Raw genomic sequence first — 21,742 nt, forward strand, 5'->3', positions numbered from 1 at the left:
TAAAAATAAATAGTGTTAGAGTACAATGAATGTGAGTTTCCTTTTATGAAGTGGGTTTAGCTCTTCATTTTTATTTCTCACTTTTCTCTGTGCGGTTTTTTCTACTCTCAATAAACAAGAAATTTACACTTCCTGTTGCTATTTGTAGCATGTTACATGGATTCTTCCAATTTGTGCTTGTCCTTTTGTAGCAAAGCTATTAATGCATTTTTCAGAGTATGCTTACCATTAAAGCTGTTACAATCAAGAATGAATGCAGGATTTGTGTAGGATGCAGAACATCATCTATTACAGGCAAAAAATCATCCTACCAGGTCTTACTGTTCAAACAAGACTTTCTTTGTGAGTTTATTTACTGTGTGGAGGCAGTCAAGAAGGCTCCTAAGTTGAGCTACAAATATCTGGAACCGAATTAATTGAAAATTGCCAGTTTCTAACTGGCTACCTGTCATTCACAATGCAGTGCTTTACTTGTGAATTGCTTACCTTACAGAATTAGCCACTCCATGTTTCCATAACCATGACAGCTGGCACTATTGTGTTCACTTTCAATTTAACAAATGCCAACAGTAATGTCTTCACAAGCATCTGTGGGATGCTGCTTATACACCTACATGACAAAGGTTTTGAAAAAAATCTTACTCTGCAGGGCCTTAAAGTCACATGAATGCTTTTGAAAATGATAGCCGCAAAAACAACAAGAATGTTTTACTTAATTACTTGAAGGAAACAAAACTTGCATGACTGTTCTGTGAATAAATATATTCACACTTCTATTATTGATTGCTTTTAATGTGGGTTTCTTAGGAATTAAGAGCTTTTTCAGAAAAATATGCAACATCATGTTTCACTCATATGTTCATTTTAAGCTCTGCACATGTTTCACTTTTCACATGCAGAGTTGAGCTGAAAGTTCTGCTCTTATTTCAGGTACTGCTTGAATTCCTCCAAAGGGTAATTGATCACCGAGACAAAAATAAGATGACGTTGAAGAATGTTGCGATGGTGATGGCCCCAAACCTTTTCACGTTTCATGGGTTTGCCTCAAAGACTATTGAACAAAGCGAGTTTGTCATGGCAGCTGGAACAGCAAATGTCATGCGCTTTATGATTCAGTACCAAAAACTTCTCTGGACAGTAAGTGTGGTTTTTAGGGGTGGGGGAGGAGAATGATAAATTTCACAACAGGGTATCTGAATAGAGAAGTCATGTGAAGTTACATCCACGATTTAGAAAAGGATCAGACTGATCCATCTGGGTTCTTGCTCATGGGCAACTCTTATGTGAGCAAAACAAAAATATTACATCTAATGTTAAGCTCTCGTGGTCAGTTTTAATATTGTATGTACTACAGGTGAACTCAAAAATAAGTCCTTGGGGAGTATGTATATTTGGTTTATCAGTATATATTGCTGTGGGCAGTTCTTTTTGGCTAAGAGATATTAGCAGGAAACACAGTGTTTGAACGCATTGTCCTTTTGGGCCAAACTTAATATTTTATAAAACATGAAAACATGTTTTGATAAAGCATGAAGTTGTGTCATGGTCTTAAGCAAAGCTCTAGCTTGGACAAACTGGACAAGTTGGAGGTGTATTGTCCATCAGCAACTCGAAACAATTTTGACATTTGCTGCATATGAGGAAAAGTAAATAGTACCATTTTACACATCAAATGAATGTTTTTGGCTGACAAAAGTAAAAATGCTCTATGATTCCACCTCTCTTCCCCTGAGAAGTTACTGAATGAAATATTTTATCACAAATGGAGTGGTTTTAAAACTGTTTCATAGTTTTGTATTATTTGAATCTATAGTTATTACTGGAAAGAAACACTGGTTTTGAATTCTACCTGATAATCTGGCCACTTACAAAATTTTGGTAAGAAAATTATGTAGTTATTCACGCTTACTCTGTATTTATCTAGATTCCGAAGTTTATTGTTAACCAAGTGAGAAAACAAAACACTGAAAGCCAGAAGAAAGAGAAAAAGGACAAAGCTATGAAGAAACTTCTGAAAAAGATGGCATATGACCGGGAAAAGCATGAGAAACAGGAGAAGACTCCTAATGACGTAAGGAAACCTACATCTGAAATGCTTTATTAAAAGGATCGTAATTTTTAGTGAAAAAGTGGATAAAGCAGAGGAGATATATACATTTTTTAATTGAGAATAATTCCAATAGCTAGCAAGTCAGTGTAGATCTCACAGTTTGTGAGTTACTGGCACAACACGTTTAGAGGATTGTACTGGTTCTTTGTTTTCACAGATTTTTCAGAATATTTCTGTTCTGAAAAAGGATAGGCACTGAACTCTTTGTCCCAGTCTTTAGCTAGAACATGCACAACCTGCCCAACCCAAGAAAACCCCAAAGGATGAAACAAACGTGAAAAACTGATGAACTGCTTCTTATGCAGCTATTGTCCAAGTGGCTACTGTCAGCCTACCCCAGTGTATATAACCCACAGTTCAGTATCTCTCCTTTAGATAATTGGCTTCTGCCATACCCATCAGTGATGTCAAGGCATAAATTTCAGCATAACACTCTTCACACGCTCTTTAAAATACAAAAATCTTGTGGCAATTGTAGTGTTAATTTTTCCTGTAGTTCAGAAAGATTTTAGTTGAGCTGTTCCCACTGACATCAAAACTTTAAAAATACATCTCGTGCATGTTGAAATTGTTGATAATTTTTATAATTAAAATTTTTTGAAACTTTTTAGCCTATACAATATACTACCTTAATTACAAAGCATTTGAAGTACGTTATCCCAAAGTTAGTTTAAATACATGAACAGGTAATACCAAATACGTGTATTCTGATACCATAATGAAAACGTATCAGATTTGAGTTGTGTGAGAATCTCTCATTTGAGTGGTATGAAAGTACCCCCTTGTGGGTTGAAGTCACAGTGAAGATTCTGGTGAGGTAGAGTCATCTTGTGGTCGCTGGTAGAAATGCAGTCTACTCTGAGCAGTCAGGTTTTCTTACCAAGTGTGTGTGTGTATGTCAGGCTGTTACCAAAAAAAGGGTTGTCATATTCTTAAAAAGGCATTTTTAAGCTTTTAAGCCAAAGCAAATAGAATGTGGCAAATGAATATGCTATATGTCCAGAATCGGCTGGAGACTTATATTTCAGTGTTCCTACGTCATTTTTTATGCAGTACTTGGCACATATCTTAATATCCAAAATTAATTAATTCCCTAGGCATCACTTTGCATTACTTTCATATCTGTCTATATGCAGGAATCTTTACACAGAGTGACTTATATATGATTTTAAAATAAAGCTAATTAAACACTGGAATTTGTTTTTCTTGGTCTAATAAGAAAAGAATTCTTTGAATTGAATTCAGTTGAGTTGATATGATTCGCTTAATGCTGCCATCCTGTGTTCAACATGAAAATAACAGCAAATACAGTGAAAAAAGTAAATGCTGTTTCAAGTTCAGATATTAGATTTTTTTTATAATTTAGTGCAAAGATATGTCTTTTTAATCCACTGGGGAGTTAGGGCTGAGGTCTTTTAGAGTAAATTATGCCTTTCGAATCCACTGGGAGATAGAACTGAAGCCTCGTGTAATATTCTTATTCAAATGTAAATGTAAAGTTACTATTCAATGATTTTCTTTAAGCCCTAGAATTCTGTGGAGATTTTTGTCAAAATTAAATGATACAATTTTTTACAAATCCTTCATGCTTATTGCAAGCATTCAGTAATTTTGGGTGCTTGAGAACATGTTAGTTTTAAAATAATATTAAAAAATTGATAAGGCTTCATTGTGAATGACAATTTATACATCTTTCAAGTAAAAAAATGTCTCATTCTTTCAGGAAAATTTATTGGTTTGGGTTTTCCTTCTCCCTAGTTTTCAATTCATACTGCTTTAATTTACAAATGAGGTAAATTTCCTGTGCAGTTCTTGAACTATATTTAACTATCAAGTGGCAAGTGAGGCACCCAGACATGTGATGAATTTCCCACTCCAGTGAAACCAGTTTGGAACTTTCACAGAATTACTAGGTTGGAAGAGACCTTAAAGATCATCGAGTCCAGCCCTAACACCTCAACTAAACCATGGCACTGAGTGCCACATCTAATCTTTTTTTAAACATAATACCTAATTACCTTGTGTGCTGCTGAATAAAAGCTGAGGAAAAATTTCTATTTTCTAACACTTGCTGTGGCACCCTACACGATTAAACATAGATGGACAGAACCTGAGTCATCTCCATATTCTCCAGAAATAACTCTGTATCTGCGTTCTTATTAGCAGCTCATTTGGATAAAATTTCATCTTAGCTCTGATGAGGCCTCTCTGTCAATCACATTTCCCCTTTTGAGAGAGAGGTTAAAAAGCATTTACTGCAAACTCCAGGTGAGATCTCTGTACCGTGTTGAGAGGGTTAATATTAGAGGGCTTGTGAGGGTTGATTGCTTTTTGGAATACCTATGCATACCTATGGCCCCAAGTCAGTGTTGGGGATTAAGTCTTTGTGTTGGTGTTGGGCTGAATAATGCTCCAGACAGACAAAGAAAGATGCCCTCAGGACTGGGAATTTACCTACTGCCTTTAGCCGCATTTCTACCATCTGCCATTGTATTCCTCTGTAAGGTGCAGTTGTTCCAAAAAGGGGAGCTATCATGTGAGCAGCCCAGCACAGTGCACTGGGCTGAGCTACTGCAGGTTGTAAAACCCATTGTGTCCCATGGCCCTTCTCTTCGCATGATCTGTTTGAGTTTACACAGAGTAACCTTTCTGACTCCTGCTGAATATGTCACTCATTGCAGTGCTAGATTATTTACTAAAAAAAATTGCTACCTGCTAAATAATTTCTCTGTGTATGGTTTTCTAGTTTTTTGTCCCAAACTAGGTGCAATATTTTGCAGCCCAAAGAGAACAACTGCTTTGCATTTCTTTCAGCCTTTGTCTTCCATGTAGCAAGATCCTTTTGAAAATCAATTTTGTTCTTCATAGTGTTCATGCCCCATACCTGCTTGGCATACTTTGCACCTTGAATAAGTATGCATCATATTCCTTCATTTGTGAAAATATTGCATAGTCACATTTCTCTCTGCAACTAGAGTGAAAAATATTTTAGTGGGTCAGGAAACATGGATTTGAAGAAACAGGAAGAAACCTACCCCAGATCCTACAGCCAGGCAGCTGCTCTTCTCTGTGTTATATAGATTCTAAGCCCCTCTGAAAAGGAAGGGTTTGAAGAAGATTAGTACCTCACAGGTGACTGCTCTGCCTGCTGCAGACTAAATGTTATAGGCCAATGTATTTTCCATCAAGTAAGGAAGGTTGTGCTGTCTTCAATTTCTTTAATAATTCAAGTACCTAATTCAGCCAGGGATTGCAGTGTTTTAAATCTGACCTGAGAGGACCTGTGAGGCAGGGGAGGGAACTTGCAAACTGAGTCACCCACTTGCAAATTGGTCACCCACTCTTCTGTATGTTGTCAATCCTCTCATAGGTTCACAGCTTAATATGTTGTGATATGGAGCCAGCCCCTCACTTGGGTATTTTGGACTGTGCTGTGCAGAGAATAGGTCCTGTCAAACAGCTCTTAGACGTTTTAGACCACATATTCTTTCCCACCACCCTGCACAGTGTATGGGCTAGGGCATGCTCACGTTCTGTTCTCTCTGTAATTTGGCAGCATGAATATATTGTGCAGCTGAGCATGATTTCTCCTGGAAATGCAGGTGGTGAAAGTGACAAAATGCATTAATTAGCTGAGCTAATAATGATTCTCTGTGAATAAACAAAGTAATTATTCTGTTTGATCTGTGACCATAATGTTAGAGCTCTGTGGACATTTCTTGTTCTTTTTCTCATATACTCAAAGTAGACTGCTTTTTAAATAATTTATCATGTGCCTGCTGTGTAGGAAAAAAAAGTTATCCAGCTGAAAGTTGGAGACACTCCACTAAAATCAACTGAGACAAAATGATCAAGATCAAGAACTGTATACAAAAATTAAACCTAGTTTAAATTTACCAATTTGAATTTGATGGGAGACCAGATAGGTCTATAAACAATCATTTCATCCTTAAAATTTTTTTTTTGCCAGAATCCCAAAAGTTTGGAAAGAGGCAAAAAAAATTTTAGCAGGATTTACTACCTAGCAGATGGCTATAGACACTGTTTCGTAGGTGGAGGCCTTAAAGAACAGATGTGACAAATTTAGAGTTAATCTAGGGGAAATCTCATAGAGATCTCTTGCAATCTTACGAGCCTTTGATTCCACATTTACTACGTAGCAAATTCTCAATATGATGATTCTTACTGCTTTAGACAGAAATAGTTATGATGTCTAGAATTTTTAAATCAATAAATACAAGACTGGACGCAAAATGATTGTTTGGTTAAAATTGCTTACCATAACTCAATGGTAAGCCTTCAACTTTCTCAGGAAGCTGTTCTTCTGATTCTGCTCACATTTGTACTTGTTCTGTACTCATTTAACTCTGATGGTTTCAGAGAAGCTATTCTAGATTCACAGGTGCCCAGATTTATTCATTGATTATGGAAGAAAAAATGTTCAGCCTTGCAATTGGGTAAATGGAGGGGTGTGGGGTGGTAAAGGAGACAATGAACTGTCATAATCAACCTTGAGTACAGGGACTCTTAGTTTATTTTCCTATCAAAATTAGTAGGTTTGGGTAAATGATAATGTAATAGGAATGGAAATATTTGCAGGAACAGAAATTAGGACCTTATTCACAGATACATTGTCTTTTGTAACTTCAAATGTCATGTACCTCCAAGTGGAACAGAAAAGCTGTCCTTTGTCCTCCTTCTCTGTAGCTAATATGATGAATATTCATCATCAAGGACTTGTGGGTTGAAATTAAATACAAATCCATTATATAGTCAGACTGTTATATAGGGCAGGTTGCCTACCTGAACATATTCTGGGCAATAAGAAATAGGGAGAAAAACCTGCGGTAGTGAATATCTGTTTTTCAGAAATGAAATTTACAAAAAGGGAAGAAGAATACTTTAAAGTAGACTGATCCATGAGTACTTTGTGGTTTTGGTTTTTTTTGGGCAGGAAGTTCAGATTGAATGGAACTGGAGAGGTTTCTTCCAGAAGTTTTGGCAGAGGATTGGTGTGAGGGCACTGCCTGGTTTTTATGCCTGCAGCAAGGATTTTCTATATCAGTGTCACATGCTTCTTATCATACCAAAGTGTGTTCTTAATACAGCATAATTGTTATTGGTATTCTTAACATCTTTGAAAAATAATTAAACACTAATGTTCCTTTGTTCTGAAGTTCTCCCTGTTGTTAAAAAGAGCTTTGAAGGTTGGATGTAATTTACTGAACTGCAGTGTAGTTATTGTATGTTTGTAGAGAAGTGTAGTAGATAGTGAAGTGCAGAGCACTGTACTTACTTACTTATTCCATACTGTATTTTGAGAAGCTCATCAAAGCCAGCTGCTAGCAGCTTTGTTCCACCACTCTTATTGCTTTGCAGACTGATGTTCCTCAGGGAGTGATACGGGTGCAAGCGCCTCATCTTTCCAAAGTTTCCATGGCAATACAGCTGACAGAAGAACTGAAAGCCGGTGATATAGTAGCCAGGTTTCTCAACCAGAAAAGGTATAAACATGTCTTTGTTTTGTTAGCATGTCGGGAGAAGTGTCTCTTCATTTATTATATCAAGAAAAAAGTTTTAAAATACTCAAAGACGGGGTCAGTTCATGAACTGTTTGGCTGAATTTAGCCATCAAAATACACGCTTGAGGAATTAATGCTTTTAAATGCTATTAAAGCTCGGGAAGCCTTTAGGAATACACGAGTGCTGTTAGTAAAAAATTAATTGCTATTTAATCTGATGGGTCAGGAATAGTTTTGTAATTTTGTGGGGACAAGTCAGAAGGGAACTCCAAGAAAACAGAGGAATGAGGAAAAAAGAAAGAAATTTTTAAAAATAATGCATTTATTATGTAAATATATAATACATTTATATATAAAAATCTATTTAAAATACAAGCATCATAAAGGCACCCCAAGACATGCATTTCTATATAACAGTATAATAGGTACTGGAGTATAATGATGTGGAAACGTCATGTACATTAAATTATTTAAACCAAAAGCTACATTTTAGTCATTCAAATCCATTTAAAAAGGGAGAAATTTTAATGAATCTTTTGAAAAAAAATAAAATTAATGCATATTTTCATCATATCTAGCTATTCATCTAAAGCAAAAATATAGCACACTAGTTGAGATTAAGAAACTGCTTTTTCCTAAATGCTGTTTTTAGAGTTTTACACCATTGTCAGAAAGTTATTTTCTGGGTGGTCTTTAGCATATATTATTACAATTAAGCAGTGAGAATAATAGAATCCCTTTGTAATACAGGGATTTTATTTTTCCACTGTCTGTTTTTTACTTCTTTTAGTTGCAGTACAATTAAATCCAGCAAGAATGTGGTTTTTCCCACCCAACCATAAGGCTTTTTCTGAAATATGGCATATTTGAGGGAAATACTTATTTTTGCAGCAGCAGTAAAAGAAAAATCAGAGGGTAAATATCAAGCTACTTGCTAATAACAATGAAATTCTTTCCTAACACCTGCAGTTTCTTCATATTTGTCTTATTTTACCTTTTCTAGTGTATTGCTCACTTGCAGGACTGTTCATTTGCACTAGCATGCAAATATTCTTGTTCACTGATTGTGTCAGTGAGGATTTGTGATGGATGCAGTGCTGATTTTAATTAGCATAACCTCTCCCAGAAATGTCTAGGTGGCTGATCCACAAGCACCTTTGTAATATCATCATTCATTGTGTTCTGTTCCCCACAGTGGAAATGTCCAAACACTCAAGAAAGAAGAGGTCTTTCTTTATGAAATAGGAGGAAATATTGGTAAGAATGGCTTCTGAACAACTTATTTTGCTAGAATAGGATTCCTTGGCACATTGTCCATGGGCTTCACTGTGGTTGCATTTTTATTCATGTCCCTTTTTCTCCCTGACACTAAGGCAGACAGTTAACCTTGTGGAGAAGGCAGCAGAGATGTTGGTGTGATCATTATATTAGTAGTATCTTACCATCTGTCCCTGAAGAAGTTGGCAGCTGTAACAGATGTTCCTGATATGTAGGTACAGTGAATAAGCACAGAAAGGCTGGATACAAAGGTGCTTGAAGTTCATCTTATTCATCTCTTTGTGTTGAGGCATAATAAGTGAACTTACATTCCTTCATGTTCTGCATTTGAGTGTCACTTTGGGAGGAGTGTTCTTTGTGGGGGAAGAAAATGCTCAGCCAGAAAGATGACCATGTGATAAAATTTTCCAACAGCTAGTCTTTCCTGCTCTGCTTATTCCAGATCCTTTTGATTAAAGTAAATAGCAGATAAGCAAAGTTAATGCCAAGGACAATTCTGAGCACAGTCCTAAAGTTTTCTTCCACAAATGCAAGAGTATTTTTGCATTGGAAATCAGTTTCTAATTAGAGTATTTTTCATATGTTCTGGAAAACAAAAGGAGAACTAGAAAGCAGTAGTAGATTGGACTTACATTTACTTTTTTCCTTAACTGTGACCTGTTAAACTTATTTGGCATTATAAAATTACATACAGTACTTCTTTCCTTTGCAAGTTTCAATTCTGTATGTAAATTGCTGCTTGTGGTATTTTTCTTTTATTCTAATCACCATTATAAATAATGTTTTTTGCATGTTTGTCTAAACCAAAAGACTTAATTTAAAATATCACTTACTTATGTTTCCTGCAACAGGTATGTTTTAGTGTTTTTACAAAGTCTGATAAATAAGTTGCCAAGATAGTTGGATGGAAGATGAATGTATTATATGTTCTCTTGCAAATCCAGTATCTTCATACATTTCCTATGCCCTTTAAAGCAGGTTGAAATCCCAGATGTAAGACTTTTTTAAAGGAGAGGAGTATCTTTTTTATTCTACAGAGATGTAATCATTGCAGGAAAAAAGGTTTTGTAGCAGAATTCCAATGAAACTGGAACAACTGTTACTGTTACTTTAAATTTGGGACAGAAATTGTATTTCTCTTAGAGAAAGTGAAGATTTGTTTTGTTTTATTGTGACATAGGTTAGAAAGCTTAGATGTTTTTTCTATCTGAATGGTTTACTTCCAGAGGATTTCAGCTTTAATCAGTCCTTGCTAGTCCTTATTAATACTCACAGTTGAACTAAGAGAAACTCCGTGCCTTTAACCTGCCATACAGGTTTAAGTAAACCTGCTGTCCTGACCTTTGCCATCTGTCTTTCTTCCCAGTGTGCCTGACTCATGTAGAGGGAGCCCAAAACAAGACTTGAGGGGCTAGTGACACTCTCATGCCCTTACACTTGTGCTTAAAATTGTAACAAGCACAACACTGTGATCTTGTCCTCTAGCAGATGCAGCTGCTGAAGTCTGCACACATTTCTTTAGTAGTCAGTACAGTGTAGGATTTCAGGGCACTGAATGGGACTTCTGCCACTGATTTGTGCCTGGAACTGGCTGGATAGGGACATAGCAAAGTGCTGTCCCCATGCTCTCACTGCCTGAACATGCTGCACTGTGCAGAGGAGAAGACCTAATTCAGCAACATGGGCAGTACTGGTCACAGAGGTTCGGATTAAAATCCTAGAGAGAGCAGATGGAGCCTGTGCCTTGGTTAAGCAGGGAGGCCAAAGAGCTGGCAGACAAACTCAGCTGTACGATTCTACCTATGTTTGCCTCCTGTCTCAGGAGTGCAAGTACTGGAAATGTCTGTCTGGCACGAGCCATCCACCCCAAATAATTGCATAGCAGAGTGGAAGAGGAGCTGTGATGTAGAGCTGCAAATGCATGAGATAATGCTTTGCCTGTAGGGGAATGGGAAGAATGAGCAGATCTTGATGGATCAGCATATGCTATTTTCATCATTGCTACTAGACATAAATTAATTGCCTGTAGTGCACCAAGAACAGTGTACTACTTTCCTCTCCTAGGACAGCAACTATTACAAGTGCTATACAGAACAGCTGATTTAAGAGGAGGAGGATAGGGAGTAACACTTTCTTAGCAAGCAAAAACCTTGCACAAACTTAGCATTTAAAAAGGGGAAAATAACCTGAAATTTTAATGTGCTTCCATGCAAATGTGAATGTAGTTTTTGGATATAATCATGAGAGGGTCAGGACATTGCTCCATTTTTACTTGCAGAGGGGAGTTCCCATCTGCATGGTCTGTGTGAGGAATCTGACCTAGAACATGTCACAGAGGTAGAGCAGCCCTTTCTCTCCTTCGTTCTTCCTCTTGTCCCCTTCCTCCTCAAGGCAGATAGGAAGGGTGGGAGCACATCCAACTTTTATGTGCATTGTTCTTTGTTAAACACCACAGAGAGACTTTGAAAATGTCATGGAGTAAAACAGTAACAGGAACTTTGGAAGTTTGTTTCATTTCTCTGTTGGTACTGATGTCACCACACGGCTTTTCTGTTTCTAGGAGAACGCTGCCTTGATGATGATACCTACATGAAGGACCTATACCAGCTCAACCCAAATGCTGAGTGGGTTATAAAACCTAAGCAGTGCTAAGATCACAGCTAATGGCGAAACCTCCAACCTGTGGACTTACCTTGTATGGCTGAATGTTTCAAAGGGAGAGTGTATCCTCTCAACATTCAACCATTGTGCATGTTAATAGAACTGTATCCAGTTTAAAAAAAAAGGCAATAGTGACCCAACAGTTATAACAAGTAAACTTTCAGTTTTACTTGCAGCAAAGTTTTGGAGATAGCACAATTTTCCCACTCATGTTTGAAACGAGCATAAGTACCTTATATATTTTATATATAAGTACCTTAAATATTTTAATGGCACTAAGCTACCTCCCATCTGGTAGGTCTTGTTTAAGAATTTATTTTTCAAGCAGGTGTTTAAACTCTTTGTATTAGAGACCTACAAACTGTTTGTGTAGCATTTTGTGTTCATATAGGTCTTTTCAGTGCTAATACAATAGAGAACCAAATCCTGATCAGCACTTCTGAATGGTACAGTATTAAAAATACCTGACCGAGTCATATGAATTTCCCAAATAAGTGTGAATTTCACTGGAAAAAACTGCAATGCAATGTATTTTGTCTTTGGAAGTCCTAATTTAAAGTTTGATGAAAACTATTTAAAAACAACTGTGAAGATGCTTTCTATGCAGCTTTTTTGCTAGATCTTTTAAGTAATTTTATTTTTACTCCAGTTGATTGTACTCTTGGGATTATTACAAAACAAAAGAAAGGAAAAAAACAAAGAAAGGACCACGTGACAAGGTGAGTCTTTTTAAAGCTCACTACATTGTCCTTTCTGGCATATTGTCATGCACTATAAAAACCTTTTAGGTATTTCAGCAGTGATTGCAGCCATGTTACATACACTGATTTCAGGTTTTTTGGACCTCTGATAGATTGAGTTTTGTGAACTGCCAAAACTTTTAAGTTACTAGCATAATAAAAATTTTCAGGAAAAAATAAAATAACTGTGGAAGGAAACTGTAGTCCTAATTTCATAGGTAGCAAACCACTAAACCTTTCACTCAAAACTAGTGTAAGGGTCTGCTGTGGGTATTACTTACCATTGGCTTTATATCTGGTTTATCCTGGACGAGGTTAGAAATCAAGGTCTGATTGCCCTGATGCTGATAGGTGCTGTCTAAACCACTTCAAAAATTAGTGCTCCAACAGAGAGCTATTGCAAATCCATCCCTTTTCAGGAAGGGACTGAAAGCTCCCCATGGAATTCACTGATAATGAATTGTAGATTGAAGAGGCTCGTTGCAACACAAAGAGCTGTGGCCTGGAGCCCCAGAGCCCCAGTTCCACAGCGACACTTTGGGCTCACTAGCTTGTGTACCACGTCACAATTTATTTGTAAACTAGCTCAGCTGTGCTCAAGTGCTTACACCTGCGTGCTGAATACCTGAAGTAACTACTGTGAAATTGTATCCTTGGAATGAAATACTTTCTCTCACACAGAGATTTATATTGACCTCATAGGGAGTATTCTACTTGCAATCAAGGACTGAATTACATTTTTTTACGTGATCAAAGCTGATTAAAGGAATAAAGGACCTTTCTACTGAGCTTTGGACGTGGGCCCTGTGTTGACAGAGTAACCACTGGAACTCTCCCTTTTATGTACAAGCAGTGAAATAGAGCTCTGAAAGGTCATAGAAAAATTAGACATCTGCTGATTAGTTATGCACAGCATATGAACAATTGTGGGGCCATGTATATTTATTGTTTCATAAAGTCTGTCTTCATATGAAGAGGAAGCACTGCACTGGTTGGTTCTGAAAAGCAGGATGAGTAAAAGAGGAAATTGTTCTAATGTACTACTCGATGCTCCATCTAGCTGGGTATTCTCATGTGGTATAGCACTGTGCCACTATGGGCAAATCCTCTTAAGACAAATTACTTTTGTCTGTAGAGCAAAATCCCTGTTCTTCAAATGGAAGGAATAGAGTAGCAAAGCAGTACAATGCTTAGGTAAACATTTATGAACCTAGTGTAATAAATATAAAGGTGTTTTTTGACATTTAATAAGAAAGTGATGTGTGTTTTCATAATACATTATAGTTCTGTAGAAGATTACTTATTACTGGAACTCTAGGCGTTTTTTTAATCAGGAGCAAAGTGCAGATGATAGGAACAGCTGTTCTACGAGTTTCAGTATAAAATTGCAACCAACCTGTGGTTATGATCTCTTAAATAACTTTGCTTTTGGTTTAGTGCCATTATTTTTTTTAATTTAAAAAAGTTCTTTTGTAATTAAATGGTTTTTTTCTGACATTTTCTGACTTTCAAGTTCTTATATTTGTGCATAAAACATACCCCAATGACACTAAGCAATAATTATTTTGTGATTTCACACTTTACATCTTTGTAGAGAGCTAGTGGTATTGTGAATGACAAGAGACATTGATAAGTTAAAGTCCTGCAAAACTAACGCCTGCTGGAAAAAGAAATAACAGGCTAGAAGTGTAGAGCTTTGCTGCAATTGCAATACACCTTTGCTAAATCTGTAATATAACAATTACTGGATACATGCAAAGGAATGGGAGACTTCTCAGCCCTCATTGAAAGTACCGGCTCTTAATTCTTCATAATTAAGTAATTAAATTAGGGCACATGTGGGAAGTCCAAAACGCATTCAGGTAAGCTGATAAGAATCTCTTATAATTAAAAACACAATGCTGCATTAGTTGCTTATTTGGGGTGATTCAGTAGGCCACCATTGTTTGACTGGTGACTTGGGAAACACATCTGCAGGAGTTTTTTCACCTGTTGACAGATTAATGCTGTGTGCAACCCTGTACAGGCACAGCTGCTAGGACTGGGGAGAGGAGGGAGTGGGGAAGCAGGTGATGGTCCTCTTACCACTGCCTGGATATTGTGGAGTATGTAAGGATGTTTTTGTGCTCAAAAACCCTCTGGTGAAGGAAGGGGAAGGAGGGGAAAGGTCCCCAGTGCTTGTATGAGGTGTAGACACCTTTCTCACACTGCCTGTTCTTCAAAGACCTCAGAGTTTGCACTCATTTTCCAAAGCCTTGTGTTCTTCCCCACCTTGTGCACAGTGCATGGACTGTCCCTGGATATCTGTGGGTGCCAGGAGGAAAGGTGTCATTCCAAACAAGTGTCCCCTGTGTGAGCAGCAGCGAGACAGGTTTATCTCACGTTGCAAGTCAACAAGCAGCATCTCTGAGCATTCCACTGAGGTTTCAAGAAAACAGTAGGAAGGAGGAAGATGAATGGATCTGGATGTCTTGGAAATATTGGCTGAATTTCTGTCCGTGGCATGACTGAGATGACTTCAAGGATAAGGAGATGCACTTTTTGGCTGTGAGCACCAACAAAGAAGGGAATGTTTGAGAAAGGCCTGCTTGAAACTTTTCCCAGTCCATTATTTGTCAGACATTCTTAAAAGCAATGCAACTCTCCAATATAACACACTATCTTCCTAAGTATTGAGTTAAATTGCAGCAACAAGCTAACTTGGTGAAAGAATCACATTTAAATGCATCTTCTCTGCTGTGCTTCTATCTATAAGAGGTTGCAGCCACTCAAAAAGTATAAAATGTGTATGTGCTAATCTTACAGCAATATTTATAATAATTTTTTTTATGTAGAACAATGCTTTAAAAATATTTATACCACTGTTTGCGTACCACTGTGGTCTGTTGCACACAGACCACATCTGAAGTAGGTAAGTACCTATTATCCCCATTTAACAGATAGGAAAAGTGTTCATAAATGGCTGGCTTCTGGCTAGAAGGGATGAAATTAATCTGATTTGTAGAAGCCAAATAATGATCCTCCAACAATTGCCTTAAAATCTGCTCTATTGCCAGTAACAGCGGTATAGCAATCACAAGTATGGCTTCAGGGGATTCTTTTAATAAATACAATGCTGTAATTTTTAGCCTGGGTTCCAAAGGAAATTTATCTGGGGTAATCTTGCTACCTTGTGTGTGTCTTCCCCTAATTACTTTTCAGTCTGTTGGCAGACTTTAGTAATTTTTGGCAAATGCAGTGGGAGGAAAGGCATGTGTCAAGAAAATAATTAAGCTTCTATGAGCTTCATAAAACTAGGTAGTAGGAGTCCTTTGTTCAATGGGGAGATGACAGCATAAGTTTCAGTTTTATTTAGGCACCAGAACAGAAGTGTGAGAGAAATCATACACATGCTCTGGCCATGGAGGAAGGCTGAGCTTGGAGCTCTCGGCCAGCCACCAGGATTTGGCATCAGGCCTTTGGAGGCCTGAGAAAGCACTTGCTTTTGTTGCTGCATGCTTTCTGAATCTTCTTTGTTGACTTGATGTGGGTGATTCTTGCTGAAGCTGCAGTTGTTCTCCTGGGCTGGCTTTTGGGGTCCAGCCTCTCTGGTTAGTACAACTCATGCCCATACCCTCCCTATGGACTGAGCACCTTTCCAGCCTGAGCTGTACCCACAGCTGAAGGCATTGATGCAGGTGAGGAGGTGGGTAGAAATATTTCCCTCTCTGCTTGTAGGGCTGTTGGGAATTACCTTCACCCTGGGGAATAATCGGATCTAAAACTAGGCAGTATCAAAGGACAGCCTTCACTGGCAGGTTTTTAAACCATCATGGGAATACAACTTGTCATTCATGACTCACAGGAAGTGGTGGTGGTACAAAAGATACTATTACTCCTTGGTAGTCCATTCTGGGATGACTGAAAGGATCCTTCCTTCCCCCTTTGGCACTGTAAAACCAGTAACTAATGTTCATTTGCATTGAGAGCTGCAGTCACTGTATTTCACCTATGGAATGAGCTTTGCCCTCTGTGTTACCCTTGTGCCTCTGTAATGCGGTTACTCCTGAGAACAAATTGTCTTGTTTCCCGTGAGCAGTCTGCTCACATGCTGTGTCGCTAGATCAGGTCCTGCAGGGCAGCCACTTCTGTGCTCCTTTCCCATGGGATTCCCTGTGCTTTCCGAGCGGTGACACCGCCACCTGGTTATCCACACGCGAGGATGTGCCTTTGCCGTCCACTGTCATTCCCCGCCTGCCGGGGACAAGCGGAGGGTCATTCCTACGGCACTCGCTTCTCTATTCCCTGTGCTGGGGCCGCTGTCGGGGACAGAAATCCCGGAGGGCTGTCCCGGGCGGCTCCCGCCGGGCTTTGTCCGTGTTTCACTGCCGGGCGGGGCGGCGGCAGGTGGCGGTGCGGGGCCGCGCTCCGCTCCGCTCTGCGGCGGGGCCACAGCGGGAGCGCCGCTTTCATGTCTGCTCCAGAGCAGAAACGGGAGAAAGAGACCGTATCCATGCTCTGGCCGGCCGGGGACGAAGGCTGTGCTTGGAGCTCGCAGCCAGCCGGCGGGATTTTGGTGTCAGGGTGTTTGGAGAAGTGGTCACCTTGTGTGCCTGTCTGCTTTCATGCCATCCATCCTGGCAGCTGCACCATGCCATGTATTTAGTTTAATGCATTTTTCTTGTGCATTAAAAATGAGAAAGTGCATGAGAAAATGCTGGTGATGCAGCACATAACTCATGTGTCTGAGATGGTGCATCAGGCACGGACAGCTTCGATGTCCAGTTCTCTGGACACAGTGAAACTGAGAGTAGACAAAGCTTTGCCCAGCAGAAAATCACAGGCTTGAGTGTTTTACTGGATATCCCTTGCCGATTGTCAAGATGCAGATGTACAACACACTGCAAGTTATCCAGAATAAATGCAGGAACACATAATTTCTTGGAAATATCTGAGATGCCAAACCCTGAGCAGTGTTGGATTAGCAACTAGAAACTGGTTTTTTGCTTATTCACTTTTCCCCCTAGTCTCAGATGTATATTTTTGTTAAAATCTTGCCACCTTCTGATTTTTGGCTTAGTTAAAATTTATACTGTGTATTACCTGATTTAGTTGTCTTGATTACATTCTAATATGTTCCCACATTTTGCTCTGTTAGTTGTAAGGCAAATGAGCTTCTGGGCCCTTGTTCTGGATGCTCCTCCTCTGCTACAGTCTGCCAAAAGCTGTCTTTGTTCATAACTCTCCTTCAGCCCGCACAAAGAGAATTTCTTTCAGCAGGAACCTGGGTAGGTGAAGTAGTGCTGAGGCTGTTGTGGGGCTTTGCGTGGCTGTGAAAGACAGAGCAGAGAGGTGTCCATTGCAGTATTCCTGTCTGCTTGCTGTGCATCTGCCTCATTCAGTGCAGTGTTTTGCTTCCATGGCAGCAAAATCTTACAATGCAGCCAGGTGATATCTATTTGGATTAGCATTGATCTTGAAATAAGCAGCATTTCTTGGGTTATGATAAGGCTGAAACCTTATTGTGCAACCTTGCAGTACTGGCAAAAATGTCTGCCGATGCTTTTAATGTGCCATTGTGAACTGAAAAAAATATTTTTCTTCTCATGGTGTTTAGCAATGAAAGAACAGACAATTCTGACATAGGTAGGAATTCAGTTATGTTTTTGAAAAAAAGTAGCTCCAAAAACATATTATACAGTTACCTTTTAAATGGTTCAATTTTTTCCACCACGATGATGTGTTCTCATTTTTTATTGGTCTTTGCTGAGATGTTATCCTGATTTTCCTTACATTTTTGCCTTGGCTAGGTGGTAGAAGGAAATATGAGAGAATTACTCTGTTGATATTTGGGGTTTTTACTTAATGAAGGTCTTCCTGTTAAAGTATTGTTAAGATAATGATAGGCCAGTGTGTGAACATGAAATGGAATCCTTCAGAAGAGGATTTTTATTTATTCTGGTTCCCTACAAGTGGAGAAAATGTGGCAGTCTGTAGACCGAATATGTCTGTTATTCCATGCAGACAAATGTGTCTGTCATTCCATTCCATTCCATTCCATTCCATTCCATTCCATTCCATTCCATTCCATTCCATTCCATTCCATTCCTGTTTCACCACAGGTCTTCTAGGAAGGATCAGAAGAAAATACCCACATTCCCCACCCTGGAATGAGGAGATGATCTGTAGGTGGTGTTAGCAGTACTTAAAGGCAGGGAGAACAGCTTGAAGCTGAGCAGGTTTTTTTCTCTTTCTTTTTTTTCTTTTTAAATTGGCTAATTTTTTCTCTTTGAATGCTGCTGTTGTTGGGAATAATGAAAATTATTGTGAAAGCTCAGCATAAATAGTTTTTTGCTGTACAACTACATTGTGGGTGTTCGGGGCTTATGAATAGAATACACAGGATTGCAATACTCTGCTGTAAATTTTTTCCAAAGAATTTCTAAGTTGCTTATAACAAATCCTCTCAGATCATTATAAAGAGGAATGTAGCAAGTACAGAAATACTTGCTCAACCAGTGATAAACCATTGGTAATGCTAAGAACAAATTATTTTTTTCTGCCAATGCACCTGTGGCTGTGGCGCAGTAAATTCTAAAAACACTTAGTTCTAGGAAAAAATAATTAGTGCATAAACTGTACTACTAAACTGCATAATTAGGTATGCTGATGATGACAGCACTGGGATCCCAGGTCCATCTACTAGGCACTGTCTTACAAATAAATCTGTGTGCTGGTGAGATGTCCTTAAGCTTACAAAATAACTTCGTGAAGGTTCCTTGCAGAATGTGAGCAATCCTGTTTAGAGCAGCTGTTCTTAGCTTGTCTATACTCTTACTTTTAGGTTATTTGAGCTCTCCTACTCTTTAATAAGGCCCTTTAGCATTATTTGAGCAGTCAGTAAAAAAAGTCCACCCTTTTGGTGTTTCCATCTGTGCCAGCATGCTTCACCTACATTATGTATAGAGGAAAAGGCCATAAATAATATTCATCCATGTAACCTCAGAAGGCATAGCTGTTCCAAATAAGTATGCTTTAAGAGGACCTGATGTTCTCAAGGGATGCTCCAAAAGGCATTCCTGAGCACAGGAAGTCTCAATCTGTGTGTAGGAGTGTTTGCTGCTGGAAGTGTGTCTGTATGCTGTGTTGAAGGGTGACCCACTGCTTCTCCAGCATTGTTGAGTGTGAAGTGACTGCCTGTTTTTTGGAGAGAAATGACCTCATCCATGCCATTAGCAGAATTGGCAGAGTGATCAGGGCTGGCTTCTTCAGCATGATGTCATTGGACTTGGAAAGCTTTGTTCAAGTTTCAACTCGTGTTTAAGCATGCGCTTTTGCTTGCCATCCCATTCAGAGATTCTAATCTCTGAATCAAAGTTGGATTTTTTCAGCAAAAAGTGTGGGCTGTGAGACAGGCTGCCTTTGGCCAGTTTGAAGTTCTAATTAGTTTTGTTTCCTGTGTCCCTATGACGGTAGTCAACAGTGAATGCTTGAGGAAGGACTGAAGCATGGAACAAGAACCTGATTGTAATTCCCCAGTACGCTTTCTCAGTTAGCTTGCCACTTCCCTGTGTTCCATAGTCATCATAGAATCACAGAAAATCCTGACTGGGAAGGGATCCACTAGGATCATCAAAGTCCAGCCCCTGGCACTGCACAGGACAGCCCCAGGAATCACACCATGTGACTGAGATTTACTGAGGTAGTGAGGTTTAATGAGATTTACTTCCACTAATTTTCTTAATTGCTTTTGTATTCCTATAAATTCATGGCATTCACTCCATCCCATGGGAGTAGTTTTCACAGTGTAACTGAATTGTCCCCTTGGCAGGGATTTCTTTGCTCAAGGAACAACGCTACATGTTTACCTTTGCCATGCTACTTATGGTTTCACAGATCATCTTGATTGTCCTCGCCTCTGGTCAAAGAGTAACACTGTTTGAAAGCCATTGCTGAACTTTGGTCATTTTTTGTTGCCCTTCTTAAACCTTTTCTTACTCTGTTCTATCTTCTCAGGTAAGAGGAAATCAGAAACATACCTTGCACTCACATCCTACCAGGAGGTGGGACAGTAATTTTTTTCTCTGTACCTTGATGACTTCTGATACTTGTTTGGTTTGGGGGATTTTTTTCTGGTGTTTTTGTGTTTGTTTGTTTGTTTGTTTGTTTGGGTTTTTTTGTTTTGGTTTGTTTGGTTGGTTTTGTTTTTCTTCACTTTTAATCACCAAGTCAACATTTTCATAGTTATTACTGCAGTGATCTTGCATGTCCAGTGGTAGTTCAGATTCAGTGTCTGTGAATGCAGTATGAAACTTTTCCTGATTTTCTCGGTTGCTGTGTACTTAGCACTGAATTTAATATGCCATTTTTTCACCAGTCATGAGGTCACCAGTATCATGAGGTCCTTCTGAAGCTCTCTGCAGTTTGCTTCTTTAAAGTCTTCAATAATTCAGTGTCAGTAACCTCTCTTATCAGTTCTTTGAGATCACTTGAGATCAGGTGTATGTTGAACAGCATGGGCTCAAAGTGCTTCACTGGGACCTGCCTGCAATGCGACTACATTCTTTCCTTTTCTTTCTTGTCTTTTAAACTTGTTTATCCGTATGAACACATTTTTAATTTCTTTTTTTTCTCTCTCTCACAGCAATTTAATTAAGAAATTCGATGTTTATTGTTTGTGTCTACTTATGCACATGCTTATAAAATTCCTCAGAAACTCTCCAATAGGTTCATGAGTCATGACTTTAGAAAATAATTGTGTTATCTTCTGTAACGGGTTACTACAGTTAACATTTCAGCTGTGTCATACTTGAACTCTGTTTTATTTGTGGGTAAAGACCATCTGGTGCTGGTAATTAGCCAGTGTTATTTTCCTAAATTTGTGTTACAATGTTTTACTGAAATTCAGCGTGAGATAACTCCTCTAGAGTCACTCCTGTAAATCCTAAAGAGGTAATATATATTCAGAAGGAACCTCAAAGATCATCTAGTTCCAACCCTCCTGTCAAGGGCAGGGATGTCACTCATTAGACCATGTTGCTCTGAGTCCCCATCCAACCTGGTCTTGAACGTTTCCAGGGATGGGGTATCTCTAACTTCTCTGGTCAATCTGTTCCAGTCTGTAACCACACTCACAGTAAAAAATTTGTTCCTAACATCTAATCTAAACCTGCCCTCTTTCCATTTAAAGCCATTACCCTTTGTCCTATCACTATCTGTGCATATAAAAAGTTCCTCTACCTCCTTTTTGTAAGCCCCCTCAGGTATTGGAAGGTCTCAATAAGGTCTCCCTGGAGCCCCCTCTTCTTCAAGTGAAGCAGGCCCAGCTTTCTCAGCCTATTTTCATCAGAGAGGTGCTCCAGCCCTCTGATCATTTGTGTCACTCCTCTGGATTCACTCCAACAGGTCCATGTGCTTCTGCTGAGGACCCCGGAGCTGGATGCAGTGTGGAG

General features: G+C 38.9%; 1 protein-coding gene across 2 annotated transcripts in view; it reads left to right on the plus strand.

The window, feature by feature from the left end:
* ARHGAP18 (Rho GTPase activating protein 18) overlaps positions 1 to 13,802 on the plus strand; it is a 96,464-nt gene extending 82,662 nt beyond the window's left edge. For both annotated transcript variants that reach the window (XM_030946301.1, XM_030946300.1), the window contains exons 11-15: positions 931 to 1,137; positions 1,925 to 2,071; positions 7,490 to 7,614; positions 8,828 to 8,889; positions 11,471 to 13,802. In XM_030946301.1, the coding sequence (XP_030802161.1) occupies positions 931 to 1,137; positions 1,925 to 2,071; positions 7,490 to 7,614; positions 8,828 to 8,889; positions 11,471 to 11,562 (633 nt within the window). In that variant the 3' untranslated portion in view covers positions 11,563 to 13,802. The remainder of the gene's footprint in view (positions 1 to 930; positions 1,138 to 1,924; positions 2,072 to 7,489; positions 7,615 to 8,827; positions 8,890 to 11,470) is intronic.
* Positions 13,803 to 21,742: the final 7,940 nt, after the last annotated feature.

Source organism: Camarhynchus parvulus, chromosome 3, assembly GCF_901933205.1.
Source record: "Camarhynchus parvulus chromosome 3, STF_HiC, whole genome shotgun sequence".
Lineage (NCBI taxonomy): Eukaryota > Metazoa > Chordata > Aves > Passeriformes > Thraupidae > Camarhynchus > Camarhynchus parvulus.